Consider the following 21,597-nt stretch of genomic DNA (forward strand, 5'->3'; position numbering starts at 1 on the left):
CCTTTATGCAATGGGAGAAAAAAAACTTTCTAGAGTTACAAAAAACGTTTTATTTCTAACTACTACATTTATATGACAACTAGACAAACTCCACTTGTTAAGGAAGCTTGTGTAACGTGAATAAAACCTCTAAAACAGCTACTAAATGGACCTGGTGATTACCCAATTTTTGAGGTAATAAAATCTTTCAAAAAGATTCTTTTTTCTCGGTCATATTCGAAACAGGAGCCATTTTTTAACCACGTAACTGCTAAATATTCTTGTTTTTTGGTGGTTTACACAAAGATCCCCGGTTCAAACTCAGGACACAAATCCCTTTGGGGTTTCATCAGGAAATCCGATGGCATCCGATGTAAATATGTCAAATAAAATGTGGAGCTGCATGTTGTGGTGACCCCTTGTGAATGAGGAAGCGGCCGAAAGTAGCTTTTATTCTTATTCAGTGCATTTTCTTTTTTGTCAGTGATCCATTACTCACACTCACTCACTTTGTAACTGATTTTATAGTTATTGTGTGTTCCTAAATTGCAAGGCTATTAAAGCTCAAATTATATGTGGCTTACATACTGTCAAACAGATATTAATAAAATCAAAATTCCAGGGCAAAATTAAAGCCCATTGTTGTGTAGGATTATCCTTCCCATTGGCATATTCAGTTCAAACACAAAGTAGATGTTTGAATTGATGTTCTGACAGAAATGAAAGGATGATAGTGCTGCTGATGTAAAGGAAAAAAAAAAGACAAAACAGACTCAGAAAATGTACAAAGTTTATATTTAAAAAAAACATTTGAGGAGAATGATCACAAGACAGCAAATTCATTTTCACATAATGACACCAAAAATAGTTCCTGATCTTTGTACTGCAGCAGTACAGCATTGGTGTACTCATACTGCTGACTACAGCACACTCTAGTGGGGGTTATACAGGTGGTCAGTTTTATTACAGTGCCAAGAAACCTAAACTTTGCTATAATCTTGATTCTCATTCTCAATTAAACTGCAGCTGGTCTTGGTAGTGCTTACTCTAAGGTGATGTGAAATATCGAGTGAAGAAGTTTAATGTGCATGAAAATTTGTGCACTGAGACGAGACCTTTTTATTTTTATGCTTCTGGGTTTAAGTTCTGAAATATGAGGATAATTTTTCTGCTCTATCAGCATGTGAGAGAGTTTAGCCAGGCTGAAAAAACTATGGGAAGACGCAGGCAGTTTATTTACCAAGGGGAGTGTTTTAAAGTCACTTTAGGTCACTGGAAATCAAGCAGTAAATGAATGCACAGGATAGGTGTGTGCATACATCTCACTCTATTTTTAACAATGTTCATTCATTGTGAATAAAAGGAGACCATCCTCACTTTGATTTGCCTTTAGGAGAGAGCTTTTCCATTGAATAAGGGCTTGAGGACCACCTGACCAAATTTAGCCACATCTCTGAATGAATTTTGTATCTATAGGAAAGTCCAAATTCAGTTTTCCAGTTTCACAGTTTCAGGTTTATCCAGGGAAGAGCCTAGAAGAGTTTTTAGAGGACGGACAGACGTGTAATAAATTACAGTATGTAAACAAGTGATCAAATAAAATGAGATATGGCCAAAAAAAAATGGCAGAGTGGTCCTTGCAGTCTCCATGATCACAGGAGTAATGCTTTTTGTTTTGCTAGTTGTTGTTTTTTTTTTTTTAAACAGAAGGATTTTTATACATCTTGTCCCACTGCCCTGACATAAACAGGTGATAAGTGGCAACTGAAAACTTTAAAGCACCCAAAATCTCCATTTCAGTTGAGGAGAGACAGCAGGTATGCCGAGAGGATATCAAAGCTCATCGTGGGGCACTGTTAGAGCGTGGTCACAGAGGTCTGCAGGGCACACAGCACAGAAAAAAACAAACTATGAATTCACAGCTCTCTTGTGGAAAAGAAAGTGCAGTCTGAAGTGTTCAGGCACAACCTACCTGTCCTTTTGCTGCACAGTTTGTCTTTAACATTATCTGTTTCATGAGCGAAGAATTCAATGATTTCATCCTCGTGATGTTCCACTATAGTTTCACACTGAACAAAAAGAAAACAAACACTTACTCTCCGCACAATTTACAGTGCAAATCGCATCATTTTGGCATTCGTTGTTGTTCTGTGCTCCTCCTTGGGTAGCGCTGGAGGTCCGCACAGAAAAACTGTACTCACTGCAAACTTCAAGCTGGCCGTGACCCGCGAATCCAGCCTGGCCTCCGACAGGTCCATGGCCTCCCCGCTCCGAGACTTGATCCTGATGTAAGATTTCCTGTCTGTGGAGGAATCTGCGTGCTCGCCGTAGTCCTCCATCCTCTCGCATATGCTCTCCATCAGTTCCAGGAGGTTTCCTTCTGAGCGTGCCAGGGGAACCTGGCGGTGTCAAAGTTCATTTTAATGCCAACCCACTGAAACTAACACTTATCACCAAGAATAGGGACCTTCACAGTCACTGCGTACCTCTCTGATGGACTGGCTGCCATCTGGATTGATCCTGAAGGATCCCGTCTGGATCATTTTCTTCGGGTCTATCTGGGAGATGGCCCACTCCATCTCGTCGACCAGAGCCCTGCAGGCTGAGGGGAGGAGGGGGCAGACACGGATTAGGACTCGCCTTTGTGCGTGGTCGAGACTGTGCGTTGAAGCCGTCACTTACCTCCACATCTGAGGTCCTGTCCCTGTCTGGCCGCCTGGCTGGAGCTCAGGAGGAGACACACAACCACCCACGGAGTGAGCAGGAGAGCAGCTTCCCTCATTTTGCTGCTAAACACACACATTTTTCAGCATCACACGGACTGACACATCACCCGGCCAAAAAACAAAACAAAAAAAAACCCATTCAAGTTAGCAGAAAGTCAGCCGGAAGCCTCTCAGCCACCGTTTGCTACAAAAACCTCTCGAGCTCAGCAGCCGGGACACACACACAGACACAGAAATCTAGTTTATTCAACTTTTCATTCAACTTACTCTGTCGCCGTTGAGAAGACCACCTTTATGCTTTTCCACGCTGTTGCATCGTATTCGGTGAAATGTGGTGACGTAGCAACCGGGCCGCTGCGGGGGGACGTGGAGCTGGAGACGGCTCGGACAGCGCCCCCACGTGGGCGGGAAGTTCCCAGCGGCTCTCCGCTCTGCAGTCGGTGCTGTGCCAAGAAGTGATTTTAGATGTTTCTATGGGGTTTTCTTTGGTCTAACATGTTTTCTCATAATGGCAAATAGACTGTAGTCAATATATATATATATATATATATATATATATATATATATATATATATATATATATATATATATAATTTTTTTTTTTAAATAAATAAAGGATCTAAAAAAGTCACTTTGCCAAAAACTGATTGCAGCTTCTGCTTTGTTCTGCTTCTGTTTCTGGCTCAAAATGACTCTATATTATTCATGTGAGACATGTTTGACAGATTATATGCCAACAACTAATTTATATCAGTTTAAGTAAAGGCAATAATTTTTGTTAAATTCTGGAAATCACTTTCTGACACAACACCGGCCTTCATGATAAAAAGCATTTTTGGTAGATTCAAGGCATGTTTGCAGTGAGTGAGACAGGAAAATAATCTCAACTTATTATAATACTGAAAAAAAGGGAACTTGAAAAGTGAAGTAAAAACTGTTTAAAATTAATAATTGTGTAGTTAGCTTATATTTCAGACAGTTATTTTAAGTAAAACCCTTAAAAAGTGATTATACTGACTCATCAAAGGGAAATAATCTGCATACAACAACTTGCATTGTGGGTTAAAAGAGGCTTTAAAAAGCAAGCACACCTGTAGGCAAATATACACTCTCTGGCCACTTTATTAGATACACCTGGTCAACTGGTTTTAACACAATTATCTAATCAACCAGTCACATGGCAGCAACTCAGTGCATTTAGGCTTGTAGAATGGGGAAGAAAGATGTTTTAAGTGACTTTAAGCATGCCAGATGGGCTGGTTTGTATTTTTCCCACATAGGGCTTACAGAGAATGGTCAGCACATCAAACCTTGAAGCAGATGGTCTACAGCAGCAGCAGTCCACACCAGGGGCCACTCCTGTTAACTAAGAACAGGAAACAGAGTACAATTCACACGGTCTAACCAAAATTGGACAATTAAAGATTGGAAAAACATTGCCTGGTCTGATGAGTCTCAATTTCTACTTCAACATTCAGATGATAGAGTCAAAATATGGTGTGAACAACATGACAGCATTGATCCATCCTGCCTTGTATCAGTGTTTCACCCTGCTGGCGGTGTAATGGTGTGGGAGATACTTTCTTGGCACACTTTGGACCCCTTAGTAGCAACCGAGCATCATTTAAACACCACAGCCTACCTGAATAGTGTTGCTGACCATGTCCAACCCTTTATGGCCACAGTGTACCCATCCTCTAATGGCAGCTTCCAGAAGGATAATGCACCATGTCACAAAGCTCAGATCATCTTCTTGAACAGTGAGTTCACTGTACTCAAATGGCCCTCACAGTCATCAGATTTCAATGCAATAGAGCAATCCAAATAGGGATGGGGCAGAACAGGAGATTCACATCACGGCATCATAACAAATCAGCAGCAACTGTGTGACGTTATCATGTCAATATGGACCAAAATCTTTTCAGCACTTTGCTGAATCAGAGCCACGAAGAATTAAGGATGTTCTGAAGGAAAAATCCAGTCAAACCCAGTACCAGAAAGGCATACCAAATAAAGAGGCCAGGGAGTGCCCACTTTTTTCCAATGGGGAGCTTAAATATGTATTTTATATAGCTACTACATCTAAGTTATCAAGTCACAAACAAACTTGTACAAGTTTGTGGTGTGTATCACTTTTACTCTTTGGAGACAGCAAACTATAAGAAACTTTTACAAAAACACACAATCAATAAACACTTGTGATTTTTACTAGTAATACTCTCTCAGTATATTGCTACTACATTTGCAAATTCAAAAACTTTCCCTTAGGTGATTATTAAAGTTTCGATTATAACCTCTGATTAATGGTCACGTTTAAATTCTGCCGCTATTAATCTGAACTAAATTCACACTTGTCACTGTTGTGCAAAAATAATACAACAACACAGAAGAGCAACACAGAAAAGGTTATGAGGGATGCAGAGTAACAAGTTAAACAGACTCACAACACACAGTCCAAAGACGAATTTCTTTTTTGTGTCATTAACTGAAAAAAAAGACAGAAAACTGACATAAATTCTATTTTTTATTTAACAAAAGCAACCCCCCCCACCCCCCAAAAAAAAAAATACAGATGGCAGGTTTCAGAACACCAGAAATAAATTACAATATAGTCCAGCAGCAGTTTTGCTTTGATGTGAAACCAGAAAAAAAAAAAATCCAACACCAGCTGACAGGTGCTTCTGACTTCAAATTACATTTGCGATGTGAAAAGTGATGCACCAATCAGTAAAAGCCGGGTTTATAAACACTGCCATGCGAAGACATCTGTCTGACAGACGTACGTTCTTCCGCTAAATACAAGTCTTATCTGGACATATGTTAAGTGAAGTTTGCATAAGACCTTCTTAGCATTTAGCCCATCAATGATCCTCCAAAAAAAAAATAAATAAAAAAATTAAATAATTGAGCACGCAGCTTAAAGTGTAAATTTCCATTCTTTTAATTACACTCGGGTCCACTTCTTTTGCAGTCAAGTGCTGGTTTCTTTATTTTGTTCTACGGATCTCACAAATGAGGCACAGCGGTAAAAACAGGAGGCACTGTGGTCATCTGCACAGTTAATAAAACCTCAAGTTCAAGTGCTATTTGATATTTGGTCAGTGGAAAGGTTTGGTTCATTTAACCACTGCTCAAGCTTTTTATTATAGATTTGCCATCCATCCATTCTCTTCTGATTATCCTGTTCAGGGTCACAAAGGGGGCTGGAGCCTATCCCAGCTGTCACAGGGCGAGAGGCAGGGTACACCCTGTACAGGTCACCATCCTGTCGCTCAGATAACACAGAGAGACAGGCTTCTTGTTTAATTTTATTATTTTCTCCAGTTTCCTTTCATCTCGTCTAAGATACCAGAAAAATAACAAGAATAGTGTTTCACAATTTATCACAAATTCTCATATAAGCTCTCTGACACGTCTTTTACAAGAGTCCATGGACTGGAACCACACTGAGTACGTTTCATGTTCCACCGGCTCCCCTCAGCTGCCAATTTTACTCTCTGCTAAGATTTCAGAAATTAAACAATCGTTTTCTTTGCAATAGGGCGCACACATCACACCTCTGCACACATTTGGCATAATCAAAAACAAAAAAAAAAGGCTTGCTGCAGCTCTAATGCTCTCAAAAGCCAAAGCTTAACAAAACGAAAGCATTTTAACCCTACAAAACTAAACTACATACTAGATAAAGCAAACGAACCGAAGATGAACTGAGAAGGAAAAGATTACTGAAGATTACTGGGATTACTGAACCACTGCTACAGGTTTATGACAGAAAACTCAGAAAACCTTTAATGGGAATGTAAATGTGCTAAACTTGGACACAATAATTAACATTTAGTTTAAAGTTGGCACCAGCAGCAATTTTTTTTAGTAAATACCACCATAGAGAGGAAGTCTTGAATCCTTGGCATTGATTTAAAAACTTACAAGTTTAAAAAATAAAGTTTAAAAAGGTTTGGAAATATGAAGGGATTAATTTCCGAGAGGAAGCAGCTACAGAACTGTAACAATGTAACAGAGAGTGTGACATAAAACTGTCACCATCCTTTATATGCAATATATTAAAAAAAAAAAAGGGAGGGGGTGACCAATCATACATAAATAAGCTTAATACGTGTTATGTACATATTTAATATATTATGTAAATCTATTGGTCTAATATTACTTCATATCTAACTGAATCTTATTTCAGTTTTAAATAGCTCTTTGTCTTTAACCAGAAAACATAACAGCAGTTTTTGTGTTTGATTTTAATTTTATATAAATTAATCCTACAGTGTTTGAGTGTGACTGGTTTTCACAATGGGCTCTTTTTTATTATCATGAGAGGTAAAAAGGAACAAGTTGGAAATTAAAAGGGTAATAAGAATAAAAACTATGAGCCCTTTCTTGCAGCACTATTTCTCTGAATTATGACTCAGGGAATTCAGCGTTACTTTCAGTTTATTTTGTGTGCCTTGTGAGCATAGTGTCTTCTTGGCCACTGTCACTTTTTTTTTTTTTTTTTTTTTTTTAAACTGGCTGTGGAGTGACCTTACATAGTTACAGCCACAGTATCAGTTCAAACATGTCTTCTTTTGAGAGCCCAGATCAATTAAACATACTTTCTTAAACATTATTCTTCTACACCATCAAGCTGCCGAGATATCTGAACGGAAACATCACCGATTAGAACAGCCTCAGACATCTGTGGGTGCGCTATAAGGACACTTTAAAAACACTTCAGGCACAGAGAGGTGAAGATGAACACGTACTGGCCGAGCTTCAGTGGTCCCACGCTTCAGTCGGGACATCAAACAGTCCAGCACCCACGCTGTGTGTCCTTCATTTCTCCTCTAGCGCATTAGTGTCCATATCGTTGAGCAGGAACATGTCTGTGTGACGCGACGGTCCCAACTGCATCTGAAAGAAAAGACGGAGCTTTTACTACTCAGAGGAACAGTCACACAGCGGAAATAAATCAGCTGAGGTCAAACGTAATTATGAAACATTTTTCATGATTTCGTCATAATCTGTTCTTTCAGATTTCACAGAAAGTCTAAGGTCTTAAAGTAGAAGTTAAAAACTAGAGAAAGCACTAAGTACACACTGGTTTTATTATAGCTCGCCAAAGCATGTTACTGCAGCCTTTTTTTAAATGTTACCCTACATAATTCTACTTAATTCATTTTTACTTAGACCAAATTGATTAGTGATTAATAGGGTCCAATCAGTTCCAGATTTGAATTTGTTTTATGATTGCAGATTCATTAAGGGTTCTCACCTCCGGTCATACTTTCCTCATTTAATCCTGGAAAGTCCTGGAAAAGAGCATATTTATATCCTGCCATGAGGTGCTACGCCTCAATCCAGGAACGAGGAATGAAGTTTTGTAATTTAGCAAACTAGTCAAAACACATTGTGCCTTTTAGATGTTCCCAAAATCAGTTTAACACCTTTACTGATCAACTGAAAACAAATGTACCTAATTAGGTTTTTGCAGCATGGAGAGCTAATTTTTTTTAAATTTTTTTTTTTAAATCAAAACTGAATTATTTTTGCATATTAACCATTTTATCACAATGACTAAAACCAGCCCAATTTAAAAGTTACCCTCTACTCAACTATATTTGTTTTTGCTCATTTAAAAGTTAAAAACACGTAGAGTCCATGTTCGGACTTTCAGACAGAAGACGCAAACAAATCTGTATATCCATAATGTGTATTTATTGTGGACAAACAGTATGCTTTCATCCAGCGGCAGAGAAAAAACAGCTTTTCATTCAACCCCAAATAGAGAGAAAAAACATGAAATCATAGAATCACATAACTTCAGAGCAGACACTGTTTTCTCTGTAACAGTTCAAATGTGCGTTTGTCATGTTTTTTTTCCTCCTTTTGTCAGAGAGGTTATCCACTACACTGTATGAACTCACATTTACCAGAAACTTCATAAAAGCTTTTGACAACTTGAGAACAGAAACTGTGGCTGACCCACCACACTAACGACAACATATTAACATTTTCTAAGAACCTCGGGCCTTTACTGTGTTTACAGTACAAACACACAGCTCGTTTCCTCTCACATTATTGGTCAGTATGTATAGCTTACTTGGATACTGCTCAGTCATGAGCTTTAGTACAGTTTCGTTTTGTACAGTTTATTATATTGTGCAATGTCACAGCAATTTTAAACATTTTTTTCTGTCAAAACTCATTCACAGTCTAAGCATCGTTACCACCTCTGTGACTTTACTGATACTTGAGCATGCTACGGGGGGGGGGATTTGGACTGATTCAGGGCTGTGTGAAGGTCGACATCAGTCACAGATGAAATGTAGATGTGCAGGAGGGGAACAGATGCATTTGAAATGACAAAGGGAGGCAGCTAAAATTAAAACAATTCTAAATAACCACTTTCTCAAATGAATAATATTTTATTGCTTTATTAAAATGTGTCTATTGTTTAGATAGTAAACTGTCCTGCACACTGGTCTGACTGACTAAAAACAAACACTATTGAGAACAGAAAATAAAGAAAGAAAGAAAGAAATATTTTTATTCCCAACTTTCTACCTTGTTATTGTGTGATTATCAACTACTTACAGCCAGAGCTGAGGACAAAATACTCCTTCACAGTAAAAACATGGAGATCTCAGAGCTCTGGAGTCTGCAGCTTAGTATACTGTTTACATTTGAATGAATCTGATCTGTTTTTAATCTGTATTTTACTCTGATGACTTGTGCTCTGTACACACTAAAACCCTCAGACACAAACCTGTGATTATGAATTATATAAATACATAAACATGACATCCTTTGTGCTTGTTTTGCTTTGTCATGGTTGCTAATCAAACACAGAACAGTTATTTCACATCGCTCTATACAGCAGTCCAAATGATTTTGACCACATGTATTGTATTAGAACATATGCATAGAATTATAACACATATCGAGGTTATCTTGGTATTGCAAAAACAAAAAAGATGAACAAATTATCAGCAAAACTCTGAGAGCCAAGAAGACTCCTGCACGCTGCTAAAAAACACAAACACGATTTCACTGACGGGCTCACTTCAACCCAATTCTCTGGCACCCTGAATACCGAGGCGCTAACAGAGGCTCAGAGGACGGCGGCGCAGTCACGTAAAGCGTCACCTGCTTTTCTAATGTGCACTTGGGAATTAATTTCGCCAATCACTTCTGCATTTAACGCATTATTACAGCAGCTTTCGTGAGGCAGCCACACAACGATTTTGGAAATGACAAAGTGAAAATGTATTTTCTGTATTAACCACACTCTAAACCGGGACTCCACACAAGAGAAGCAACAAATGAAGCATATGCGTGATGCTCTAAATATGCCACTTCAGCTTCTTTGATATGCTAGACAGAAATGATTGTTTAAAAACAAAAAAAAAAAAACAAAACCAAAAGACCAACAGAAGTGTGTAACACAAAAAGGGCTGGATATCATTTGAAGGTTTGACTTTTAAAAAAATATATGCCTCTCATGTCTCACTTTTTTTGCTTTTTTTTTCTTTTAGATCCTTGAATTATTAGATTCTGTTTTAAATCTAATGAATCACACTGCAATTGAGAGTTGACAGTGAAATTAAACAAACAAAATATTGAGGTAGAATGAGAGGAAATCATTAAATGTGCAGTGTCTGACTTCACATGGAGGATTAAGATCATTAAGAGCAGCATAAATAACAGAGCAAATGGGGAAGGGGGGGGGGGGGGTGATGTACTTATAAAATGGCTCAATCATGAAATGCTGGAAGATAACATCCTGTGCTGGTGTTGTATTAACGTTTGGGAAACTAAGAAATAATAAAAACAAAAACACAGATATCCAGCCCTATTTTAAAAAATAAACTTGCGTTCAAGATCCTACATGATCTTGAAGAGTCCTAATTGTGTAAGGGGCTCTCCCACAGCAGAGACATGCTGTTGGTTACAGTCGTGTTCAGCTTTAGGAGTCGTACTCTGACTGCTCCTCTATGAGCACAGCGGGTTGATTGCTTACCCTGCTGCCACAGTCCAGGCAGGAAACCCCCAAGGCAACCAGACAGTGCCACACCTGCAAGAAGGAAGGAGGAAGCGGTCAAGACAATACAGGCTTTCAAAGACTAGTAAAGTTGCATTTTTATTTAAAAAAATATATATATAATTCACTTGTTCTGTTACATTCTAGTTAGTGCTGGGTGGTTTATTGGTCCAATGAGTATACTGGTTACAACTGTATGTGTGACCAGTATACTCACCATTACACCACCAGTGCATGCCATGATCATAACTGTGGATCTTGCTGTGTGCACTTCATACGCACAGTATGACACAAAAACTAACGTGCTGCACAACCAACTCTCTTCATCACAACAAAAAAATTATATTAATCTGTTAAACACAGACAATCTGGAACACTGATAACTGCACATTCATTAAAAAAAAAAAAAAAGAAAAAAGAGCAAAGGTGAAGCAAAAATAAGTCAGGATCAAGAGAGGAGCTGTGACTGCTGACGTTTTATAAAGTTTAAACTTGTTTTGCTTTATTTCTGGCTGCGCTGTTTCTGTGTTGTAACTGCAGGCTCCACACTGGGACGGGGAACCAGGTGGAGTAAAGATAATGCGGCTAACAGGTGGTTTTCCTCATGACATTTCTGTCAAAACTTTTGGAAGAATGAACCCAAAATGAGCTTGTTTGAAGCCACATTTCACACCTCTGCCCTGAAAGCATTAATGCCAACAAGTCAGTCAGGCTTTTTTGCGTGTTTAAAACAGAGCTATAATTTTAGTTGTGTGGTTTTACTTTTTTTTTTCTTCTGATAACCTTGAAATGTTTTCTTTTCTACAATCCCAAATCCAGAAGTGTGCCACTGTAAGAGCCAGCTGAAGGGGGCTTGGACATCTGAGTGGGATGCCTCCTGAATAATGTGGGACGCAATTACGGGGCAGACCCACAACATACTGGAAAGATTACTTTTCTCAGCTGGCTTGGGAATGCCTTAGTCTCCCCCAGAGATGCTGGAGGTGGTGGGAGAGAGAGGTCGCTGCTTGGATTGCAGAACCCAGATAAATGGCAGAGAATGAAAGAATGAATGAATGAATGAATGAATGAATGAATGAATGAATGAATGAATGAATGAATGAATGGACAGACTGATAGATTTTTGGTTATACCTGCCAGGACTAATTCTGGTTGATGGAAAATAAATTAATATAAATATTAACATCAGGCTCAGACTACAGGCATCAACATTTACACTGAGCCAATAAAGTTATGAAGTGAACATGTAGCAGCAATCTTAACTCACCAGGTAGCCTACAAAGCACAGATAGGCTATGGAGAGGAGAGCAGCTAAAACATAAAGCACCACGCTGTTCAGCGCCGTCACATACACAACCACAAAGTACATGTTGATTGCACAAACGCCCAGGATGACGATGCCTCCCGAAATCTTCCACACCCTAGAGGAAACAGATTTATATTAGACCATTGGCTAATCCTGTGTTTTCTAAAATGAACAAGCTCCTGAAAATATTTTGTAACACTGTAAATTTACAGGAAACTGACCAAAAAAAAAAAAATACCCCCCCCAAAAAAAAAAAGACCTGTGTGGGAGGACAGTAAACAGTCACACTGATAGTCTACTCGTGTAACTACATGTTACATGACACCATGTCGCCACCTGACACTCACAGCTGAAACAGTTTGGCGTTTTTATGCCGTCCTGAGTAAACACATCCTACGAAAACTCCAGATTCAGTCTCGTTTGGTTTTATATTTGACACTGTTTGGGTTTTATCCAAACAACAGGCTTTCCAAAGTTAATATCAATTGTTCCTTGACCTCGATCCCATCATTTCCCTAAACTCTGAGGCTGTGGGAAGAGTGGCTGTGAACCGTGCTGCTAATGTTTTTTTTTTTTTTTAATGGGGTTTTTTTGGCATGTGCTACTTTATTACATGTTAAATTCATTGATCAGATACACACAGACAACAACTACAAAAATGGGCAAGAAATGCTCGCTGCTGGAGGTAAACATCTTGTCAGTTATCAGTACAATGCATACAGTTGAACTCAATTTTTTGAAAATTATAAAGAGAATAAAAACTATTAAAACTTACAATCCGTTAGCAAACTCATTCATTATGGATTTCAGACTGGTGAAGGTCAGAATTGGAATCAAAGCAAATGGAAGCTGTAGGAGGGGATAAGAAACTGCAGTGAATCATTGACAAGGTTACGTACCACACACGAGGAACACTAAAACGTGCATGTATGAAACAAACCGCACTGAAACGAAGAATTCATTCTCACCTGCAGGCTCTGAAGCACATTCAGGAAGTCATTCATCCCAGTCAAATGCTGAACATCTTGGAAAATGGCGACCAGCAGTGTAGGCGTGATGGCGATGGAGCGGGTCAGCAGCACCCGAGCAAAACGAGACCACTGCAGGTTCAGGAAACCCTTAAACACGACAGCAAAAACATCAGTACACATCTTTGTTTCCTTTTCAAACAGAGTGAAGCTGTACCTGAATAAAATACAGTGTGTGCCAAAAGGTGTTCCTACCTCCATAACAAACTGCCCAGAGTATGTGCCCGTCATGGTGGAGCTCTGTCCAGCTGCCAGAATACCAACAGCCCAGATGTAGAGAGCTGCAGGTCCAAAGAAACACCCCAGGACAATCCCCTGAACACACATATCACACAGACTTAATTATCCATACACTTATTCATCTCTGTGTTTTATAATACAGGACTGACAACTATTTCTTTTCTACCCTCTGAATTTTTTAGTATTTTTAGCAGATCCAAAAGGAGACATAATGCAACCTCTTTACCCAATGATTGAGTGAGATATCAAAATGTTTACGTAACAGCGAGATAATCAGGACTGATGTAGAAACTTTCGGCTGTTGGCTTACCCCTTTGTAAATGTCCACCTCAAGTGTGCCGTTGTTGAGAGGGAAGAGATCTGTGTGAGGGCTGCCAGTTGCATTGCACTCCGCATTCTGCAGCAACACAATTAGGAACAACTTGATCATCGCTGTGTTTTATTTAATATTTCACTGTATTTCAAAATGACCGACACAGGCTTTCAGCAGTCCTCAGCATAGAGCAATGGATACTCACCACCTCCATGTTAGATTTATTGTAGAAAGCCTGAGCGAAGACGGCAACAACAAAAACATTGATGAGGAAAGAGACAAAGAGGGCGATCGCTGACTCAATGAAGAAATATTTGTTGGCCTCCTTTACTTCCTTGTTATTTTTGCGGTCGATTTCCCGAGACTGGTTAAGGAGGGAAGATTAAAAAGTAATCAGCTTTTTAAACCCGTGTCATGCTTCATTTTTACTTTAAAATGTATTTACAAATATACTATTCATGTTGATTTTTCCTTGAGGCATGAATAGATGTTTCTAACCTTGACCAACGCTGAATGCAGGTAGATGTTGTGGGGCATGATGACGGCGCCTACGATTCCCACTGCCTGCTCCAGCTGCACAGGCCCACAGCCGGCACAGTAGGGTACGAACATCCCCTTCAGCAACTCTCCTTGGTCTGGCTTTACCAACACGTACTACAGGGAGACAACAGAGAATCAGCCCTGTGAGGCAGGCAAAAAACAAACAACCAAACAAACCAAAAAAAACAAAACATTGTAAACCATCAACAAATACTTCATGTAACTGTGACTGAACCTTACCTCGTAACCAAAACTAACAGCCATTACAGTGATCAGAAACCCAAAGAAAGCTTCAAGTTTCCTCAGTCCTGCAGAAATATACAAATATATAATCACTTGGGTTGGAAACTGGCAAGAGTTTATACTAGTCAGTGGTTGCACATTTGCATAAATACATCACATACCATACTTGTCTAAAAAGAGGAACACAAATGTGTCTGTGATGGTGATGAGAACTCCTCCCCACAGCGGGATCCTGGATGAGAAAGAACACTTTTTCTGTAAATCTGTAAAACTGCACGCAGCCACTTTTCAAGGAAAAGTCTTAAAGCTGTTACCTGCCCACAGAGAGAAGGTTGAGAGCTATGGCGCAGCCAATGACCTCCTGCATATCGGAGCCAATAATTGCCAGTTCAACCATTAGCCAGAGGATGATGCGGGGAACCTAAAAAAGAAATTCAAAAATAATATTGCATTACAGATAATGAAAGACAGGAAAGAGGTGGTTAAGGTTCGTATGGAGGGTGGGGAATGCTCACAGTGGAATACTGGCGGTTGCAGACTTCAGCCAGGTGCATCCCTGTGACGACCCCGAGGCGTGCAGCCAGCCTCTGCAACAGGAGTCCAATGATAGTGGATACAAGGAGAACCCATAGGAGCTGAGAAAGAAGCACAAAATCAGCACATCTGGACAGACTTCTAAAATGTCCTGTATGAGTTCTTGTTCGCTCAGGACAGTGAGATGCATTAAAACTAAAATTTCACCAACAATGCAGTAGATTCCTTTGCTTATTTGTGTAGCTTATTATACAATATTGAGCTGGCGACAAAATATGACCAGGCTACCTTAAAAAATATACAGTAATATTTTAAAAGAAATGTAGGGAATATATAGAGAGGGAAGAGAAGATTTCAACAAAAAGTAAAAGCAGTAGAATCACTTCCTCAAAAATGGAGCAGGAGAATTAAAGGCTTAAAGAATTAAAGTATACTGTATTTTGTTATTTTCCTGAATCCATCTCCATTACTCTGCAAATTACACCCACAGTTCCATTCTTCCTGTGTGGATTAACACATTTTCATGAAATCACCTTAAAGCCAGCTTTAGCTCCAGACTGCAGATCTGACTCGATGTTCCCCGGATCCAAATAAGCAATGCTCATCAAAAACCCCGGTCCAGTGAAGGCCCAGAGTTTACGGAAGCTGAACAACTGAAATGGAAACAAAATTTTACTTTGAATTCAAATGACGTACATAAAATATATACTTACAAAATTCTTTTTTTTTTTTTTTCTGTGTGGCTGTGAGGTGGTACCTGATTTTCACTCTCTGGAATGGGCACCCTTTCTTCAAAGTAAGTGGAGAAGGGTTCATCCTGAGCCACAGGTGAGGCAGGAGGAGAGATAGCGCTGTACTGGTTTGTGTGGACTCCATTCTCCTGAGGGGAGTCCTCTGATAAAACCACAGCAGGAGAAACAGAGAGACCCTCATTAGTGGTGACACGGGGCATCCTCAGGAATGCTTTTTCATTAACTGTGAACACCCTTCCGTGTGTTCTGCTGACCGCGCACAATGCAGCAACTGAGATGTTGTTTTTTTTACACAGTCCTCGTGCATGATAAATAAAATCTCAGCTAAATTCACTACTTCACACATACATCTCAGGTTTAAACCAGACAAGTATCAGAACACAAAATTTAAGTCACTGTATCCTAACATTGATTCCACATGCATTTTTAATAAATGTGGTTTCAAAAGCTAATACTTCAAAATTTAAGCAAAGACACCAAAAACTGAATCTTACTTCTGTGGGAGCTTTCCTGAAATACTCTACAAATGTTGCCTTTGTCAGTCCGTCTGCACTCAGGAAAACATGTGAGCCAAACAATCTAACACTTGTCTGGGATCCGGGAGCTTTCTAACAGCAAGAGTACACACTCTGGAAAAAGGCAAATAAACCTCAGTGCTTTTAATCTAAAGACTACTGAACATACTACACAAGCAGTGCAGCCCAAGACTTTAAATTGCATGCCTTTACTTGGTGAGCAGTAACCTGTAATTAGCTCCACATCGCTTGCATGCTAAACTCAGTGAACCCAACAAGAAAAATAACTACAATAAAACACCAGCAAAAAATAAATAAATAAATAAAATTTAACGTGTAATTATTGGTGACAGATTTCTAATTATTTCTGCAATAAATGCAGTGAATCGCTACTCACTGAGTTTGGACTTTTCATTTCGTGCTCCCTTCATCTCCAACTCACCGATGGTCCTAAAGTCCACAGTTGCCTAAGAATGCCTCAGCTTTTATACGACTGCCTTTATCTTTTTTTTTTTTTTTTTCCCCCTGACATGAGCTGTCACAAGGACACTGTGACACCACATTTCTAAATAAAAAAATGACCCGCAAAGAGAGAGAAGTAAATACTGCACACGCACTATTTGCTCGAGGAAGCCAATAAATCACATAACCCTCCCATCCTCACACAGAAGAAAAGCGCTTACAGTTTTCAAAAAAACAAATTTGAATTAGATTCAAAGTTTTTTTGGTGCAAAAATAACTATTAAACTAAATACATTCAAGGACCAGAAATAAAGGAAGTATTTTTTTGTAAATATACTGTCTGTCTTTTAAAAAGATAAAGCATGGTTATGTGGTTACAGGCACAAGACAAAGTAGTAAGGGAAAATGTTGCTTCAGCAGCTCTGTTAGTGTGCAGACTGGCTGATGTTACCAGTCAAATTTTGCATGAAAATTATTTTAATTATGACCTGTGTGATTACATGAATACTGTGACATGGGTAAAAATGATGACTATAAGACACAGAATATGCCTCGAGCTGTAGCCAAACATCCAAAAATTCTGATGCAGGAGGACATGTGGAAGACGTCGATAATTTGAGGGTCATGTTTTAGTTATTTTAAGCACGTACCTTCCAGGAGGTCTCCCTCTTGTTGAGGCTTCATCAGGGCAGGCTGAGGGATCCCCGGGAAGTTGAGGGATGAATATCAGCCTCCCTGTAAAAAGACAACAGTACATAATCTGAATGAGAATTAAAGACATAATTGCAGAAAGTGTTTTTTTTTCCCCCTTTAATTTGCATGTTAAACTGCAGCGAACACTACCAAAGCTATGCTAGCAACAAGCTCTTCTATGTCAAAATGAACATTTTTTTCTGGGCATTTTTGCGTTTATTGGATAACGAACAGTGAACATAGACATGAAAGTGGGCAGAGAGAAATACAGGAAAACATGCAGCAAAGGGCCACGAGTCAGATGCGAACCTGGGCCGCCTGCACCATAACCAAATGGCACACATGATCGCCTGCCTCCCCGGCACCCAAAATGAATTACTAAGCTAAAAAAAAAAAAAAAAAAATTCTGTGCAGAAAAAACATGTTTTTAAAACCGAAAGAACAAACAATTTAACACGAGACATGACTGTGCAGCAATTTCTGTTCCCTTTTAAGTTAAAAAAAAAAAAATTGAGAAATGCTAAAATTCAAAGGTCATAACAATGACTAAGCAACATTAAAATCAAGTCAGAAGGCACTACATACAGAGTTTCACTTCTACCACATGCAGTCTTTCTCTCAACCAAAGAGGAAACACACACACACACACACTCCTTGTGGCTCATAACCTCTAAAGGAATGAAATATAAAACCACAGTCTTGCAAAATAACTACATTTTATAACAGCATGTTCTTTGACAAAGAGGGAGCAAAGGGCCTCTGACACACAGTGGGATCATGTGACGAGGAGCTGAGGTGCAGATGGAGCAGATTTTTCCAACACTGTGCCACTTCCGTTACCTGATCATATGCCTGGATTGATGTGCAATACCAAGATAAAGCGTTCCCTGACAGTTTCCGCAGCAGCAATAATTAAATGAACAATGTGGCAGTAAGTGAAAATGCATAAACATTTCCACAATGATTTAAATGCATTTCTTTGAAAAAATTCATTTCTAATAAAGATATCAAAACAAGCTTTTTTTTTTCTGAGCCTTAAGTTTCTCATTTTTGGTTACAAATGTTTTGTATCATTTAGAGCAGCAAGCTTGATAATGATTGCATCCCTGGGGGAGATTATCAGATTTCCACATCTCTTCAAACTGCCCATGTTCACGCACACGTTATACAGCTAGAGGCGGACTGATAAATATTTTACCTAACTTACTAACTTATTTTTGCACCACTTTGCCCCCTTGTTAAACAATTACTCAAAATTAATGATAGAGTACAATCAAAGTGAAAAAAAAATAAAATAAAATAAAATAAATCAAAAATGAACTTGAATTCATGGAGCCTTCAAAGTGAGTTTTAAATTGTTCATGCTTAAGTCTAGATCTAACCAGCAGGATCAATGTTGCTGATTTCTGGGCCACAAAACACCTCAGTTTTCTGCTTCTCCAACAGACCTTTTAGTTGTGTCCTCATGTGGCCACAGCCAGAAGCCATAACTGGAAACAGACTAAAAATCCATCCATCCATTTTCTTCTGCTTATCCAATTCAGGGTCATAGTGGGTGCTGGAGCCCATCCCAGCTGCCATAGAGCAAGAGGCAGGGTACACCCCGAACAAGTCTGTCGCAGGGCTAACAGAGACAGTCAACCATTTACACCTGTGAGCAATTTACGATCACCAGTTACCCTAACTCCACTAACTGCAAGCCTTTGGACTGTGGGAGGAAGCCAGAGTACCCAGAAAAAACCCACGCAGACACATGAAGAACATGCAAACTCCACACAGAAAGGTCAGATGGAGGATCTGAACCCAGGACCTTCTTGCTGTGAGCCAACAGTGCTAACCACTGTGTCACCCGAGACTGAAAATGAGGCTTCAAATACTTTTTGCAACTATACAGAATGGTATTACTGTGTAGTCATCATAACCATGAAATATGGAAAAGCAATTGCAAATAAACAATTCATGATCATAGACATACTATTAACACTGGGATCAGTTTCTGCACTAACAAAAACACATTAAAATCCCAGCAGCTCTCCTAAATCCCCTTCCAGAGACCACCCAGCATGCTCTCATCCACCACCATGAGCTAAACAGTCATCTGACTCCTCTTAACCCCCCCCCCCCCCGTAACTTATTCAGCTTACATGCATAAAGATGCATTTGATCTCACCACATCATGTCTTAAAGGAAGGATCTGTCTCCCCAAATAAAACAGCCCTGCCGATAAACACTGTAAGGGAGAGTTCAGTTGTCTGTCTTTGTCCTGGCATGTGCATACTTCATGTTTTCTTCTTCCACACAAACAAACACACCGCAATCTGTGAAAACGTTCATATTCTGTTTTTGTTTCTGGATCGCATCACCTCAACTCCTTCTTTAATAATCTCACTGCTAGAAACAACTTTGCAAAAAGGCGCAGCCATGGCTTTATTTAGTCTACTTTTTTGTTTCTGTGCTGCGCCTCACATTCTGGCGTCTGTGCTGTACTAGTCCCAGAGTGACCTTGATTACTACCGTAGATTGTGTAACAATTCCAGTGTGTCAACATAGATTCCAGAGGCATCAACATGTATACGGTGATAAAAGCAATTCAGCTTTCCAGTAGCAGTGAATCGAGTTCAATCAAAGCCAAGTGATTCTGCATTAAATATAAATCACTTAATAGCCAGTGTAATGTTCGTAAAGACGTCAATTTATTTAATCAACTCTGTGAATCATTAGGATTTTAACTTGTTGTAAAACTGGATTTATTAGCTTGATATATATTTTTTTAAAAAGCTTGGAGCAGCAAGAAAATGCATCCCTTAGTCACCCATTCATCTAACTTCCCCCAAACGAACATTAATTAATCTAATCGGCAAGATGCAGCTTTTCCTTATCATTACATATGAGACAACACCCAAACTGACAATGGTCTCTAATGTCACACCCCTCCAACTGAGGACTTTTAAACCCTGTGCTGAAAAATATCTTATTATAATAGGTCACAGTAAGCAAGTCAGAATAAAATATGTTAACTTTTTCTGTAAATTTCTGATGAAACATTAAATGACAATCTGAAAGAAAGAAAACAAAAGCAGAACAGATCATTTTTTTCTGTGTTAACTCCCAAAATATTAGAGAAACACATCCAATACCAGCACAATCAGATGATATGAAAGCCAACCACTGCCGTTAACCAGGATACGAAATAGGAACCAGGTTATTGCAAAAACTGGTCTATCAAGAAGATGCGCACATTTCATGGGCAGTATTAAGCGAACCAGTGAGTCCTACCTCACATACCCAGAAAAGGCCAGTTTGACTTTCGTTTCAAAGATCATTTCACAGATAATATGCAGGGTGTAAAAGTTAAAACAATGGCGATTTAGATGCTTCTGTTGCAGTTATGAGATTGTTATGGCATCTTTTGTCATTTAAAACTGTCACAAGAGATGCGCATTAGGAATAATTCACGTGTAGGCACATTTAAGAGATTTTGGGGATGACACAATAACCTTTATTAACGGGGTAACTTCACTAACTGCCACCTAATGACTATCAGTTAGGAATGCTGCTCTCCTATTATTATAGGCAATCATCCTGTTACCGCCTAGTTTTTACCTTCAGGTGCAGTAATCAGTCTTTCATCTACCTGTCCTTATCTATTTAATTAACTTAGCATTTGCTGTTTTCTGTTTTATTCTTTGTTTTTGCCTAACTTTAAAATTCACCAAAAATTACCATAATACTGTGAACCTCTCACGCATAATGCATCACACTAAATACAAGCTAAAAACGGAACTGCTGCATCAAGGTGAACCAACAAGCTATAAAAAAATTTTTAAAAAGAAATGACCACTGAAAACTGCCGATGTATACTCCAGAGCAGCCTCGACCATTAACCCTTCCGAAAAATCCGACAATAAAGCCACAGTGGAAGTCGCCGTGCGAACACCAACACTGCCAGTGTGCTGCTACCATCAAGCTAACACGTTTCCCTACTAGCTACATGGCTTGACCAGCCGACGTTACCTCTACAAAGTATGAAAACCGAACTTACCTAAGTGCAATGTGAGAGTCAAAAAGGATGCGTTTTGATCGTGATAATTAAGACTGCTTCTAAATTTGATCCATGTGTTTAAATTTGAAGGTAGTGTGTACGTTATCAAGCTAAATTCCAGCAAAGTCGTTTCTATCCATGTCAACTGTAGGCTAAAGCGCATGTGCAAGAGTTGTGAGCGGTGACCTTACC

General features: G+C 39.2%; 2 protein-coding genes across 5 annotated transcripts; both read right to left on the minus strand.

Moving 5' to 3' along the window:
• Positions 1-752: 752 nt before the first annotated feature.
• cnpy2 (canopy FGF signaling regulator 2) lies at positions 753-3,110 on the minus strand. Of its 3 annotated transcripts, none has more exons than XM_030729576.1 (6): positions 2,973-3,110; positions 2,662-2,765; positions 2,466-2,581; positions 2,181-2,378; positions 1,952-2,048; positions 753-1,856 (listed from the first exon to the last, which is right to left on the minus strand). In XM_030729576.1, the coding sequence occupies exons 2-6, from the start codon at positions 2,759-2,761 to the stop codon at positions 1,813-1,815; spliced, it is 555 nt and encodes a 184-aa protein (XP_030585436.1). In that variant the 5' UTR covers positions 2,762-2,765; positions 2,973-3,110; the 3' UTR covers positions 753-1,812. The 3 variants fall into 3 exon arrangements, with proteins under 3 accessions (XP_030585436.1, XP_030585435.1, XP_030585434.1); XM_030729575.1 differs by having other exon boundaries at positions 2,662-2,768; positions 2,973-3,090; XM_030729574.1 differs by lacking the exon at positions 2,973-3,110 and having other exon boundaries at positions 2,662-2,782.
• A 3,905-nt stretch (positions 3,111-7,015) lies between these two features.
• Positions 7,016-21,555, minus strand: LOC115779877 (natural resistance-associated macrophage protein 2-like). Of its 2 annotated transcripts, XM_030728761.1 has the most exons (17): positions 21,406-21,555; positions 17,321-17,405; positions 15,699-15,835; positions 15,475-15,594; positions 14,923-15,042; positions 14,722-14,828; positions 14,569-14,639; positions 14,405-14,472; positions 14,123-14,278; positions 13,830-13,988; positions 13,622-13,708; positions 13,267-13,386; positions 13,012-13,161; positions 12,819-12,892; positions 12,005-12,158; positions 10,717-10,770; positions 7,016-7,607 (listed from the first exon to the last, which is right to left on the minus strand). In XM_030728761.1, the coding sequence occupies exons 2-17, from the start codon at positions 17,352-17,354 to the stop codon at positions 7,530-7,532; spliced, it is 1,689 nt and encodes a 562-aa protein (XP_030584621.1). In that variant the 5' UTR covers positions 17,355-17,405; positions 21,406-21,555; the 3' UTR covers positions 7,016-7,529. The 2 variants fall into 2 exon arrangements, with proteins under 2 accessions (XP_030584621.1, XP_030584622.1); XM_030728762.1 differs by lacking the exons at positions 17,321-17,405; positions 21,406-21,555 and adding an exon at positions 16,606-16,667.
• Between the last annotated feature and the right edge of the window lie 42 nt (positions 21,556-21,597).

The sequence above is a fragment of the Archocentrus centrarchus genome, chromosome 5 (genome assembly GCF_007364275.1).
Source record: "Archocentrus centrarchus isolate MPI-CPG fArcCen1 chromosome 5, fArcCen1, whole genome shotgun sequence".
NCBI lineage: Eukaryota > Metazoa > Chordata > Actinopteri > Cichliformes > Cichlidae > Archocentrus > Archocentrus centrarchus.

What these genes read in the sequence shown, in the direction of transcription:
- LOC115779877 (XM_030728761.1), bottom strand. Translation starts at nt 17,354, where the DNA reads ATGAAGCCTCAACAAGAGGGAGACCTCCTGGAAG. An exon ending in CTGGGCAGTTTGTTATGGAG is followed by an intron (nt 13,162 to 13,266) that starts GTAGGAACACCT and finishes GTCGTGTTTAAG; the next exon opens with GGTTTCCTGAACCTGCAGTG. An exon ending in AATGAGTTTGCTAACGGATT is followed by an intron (nt 12,159 to 12,818) that starts GTAAGTTTTAAT and finishes TGTTTCCTCTAG; the next exon opens with GGTGTGGAAGATTTCGGGAG.
- cnpy2 (XM_030729574.1), bottom strand. Translation starts at nt 2,782, where the DNA reads ATGTGTGTGTTTAGCAGCAAAATGAGGGAAGCTGCTCTCCTGCTCACT. An exon ending in CGGCCAGCTTGAAGTTTGCA is followed by an intron (nt 2,049 to 2,180) that starts GTGAGTACAGTT and finishes CTTTTTGTTCAG; the next exon opens with TGTGAAACTATAGTGGAACA. An exon ending in ACTGTGCAGCAAAAGGACAG is followed by an intron (nt 1,857 to 1,951) that starts GTAGGTTGTGCC and finishes TGTGCCCTGCAG; the next exon opens with ACCTCTGTGACCACGCTCTA.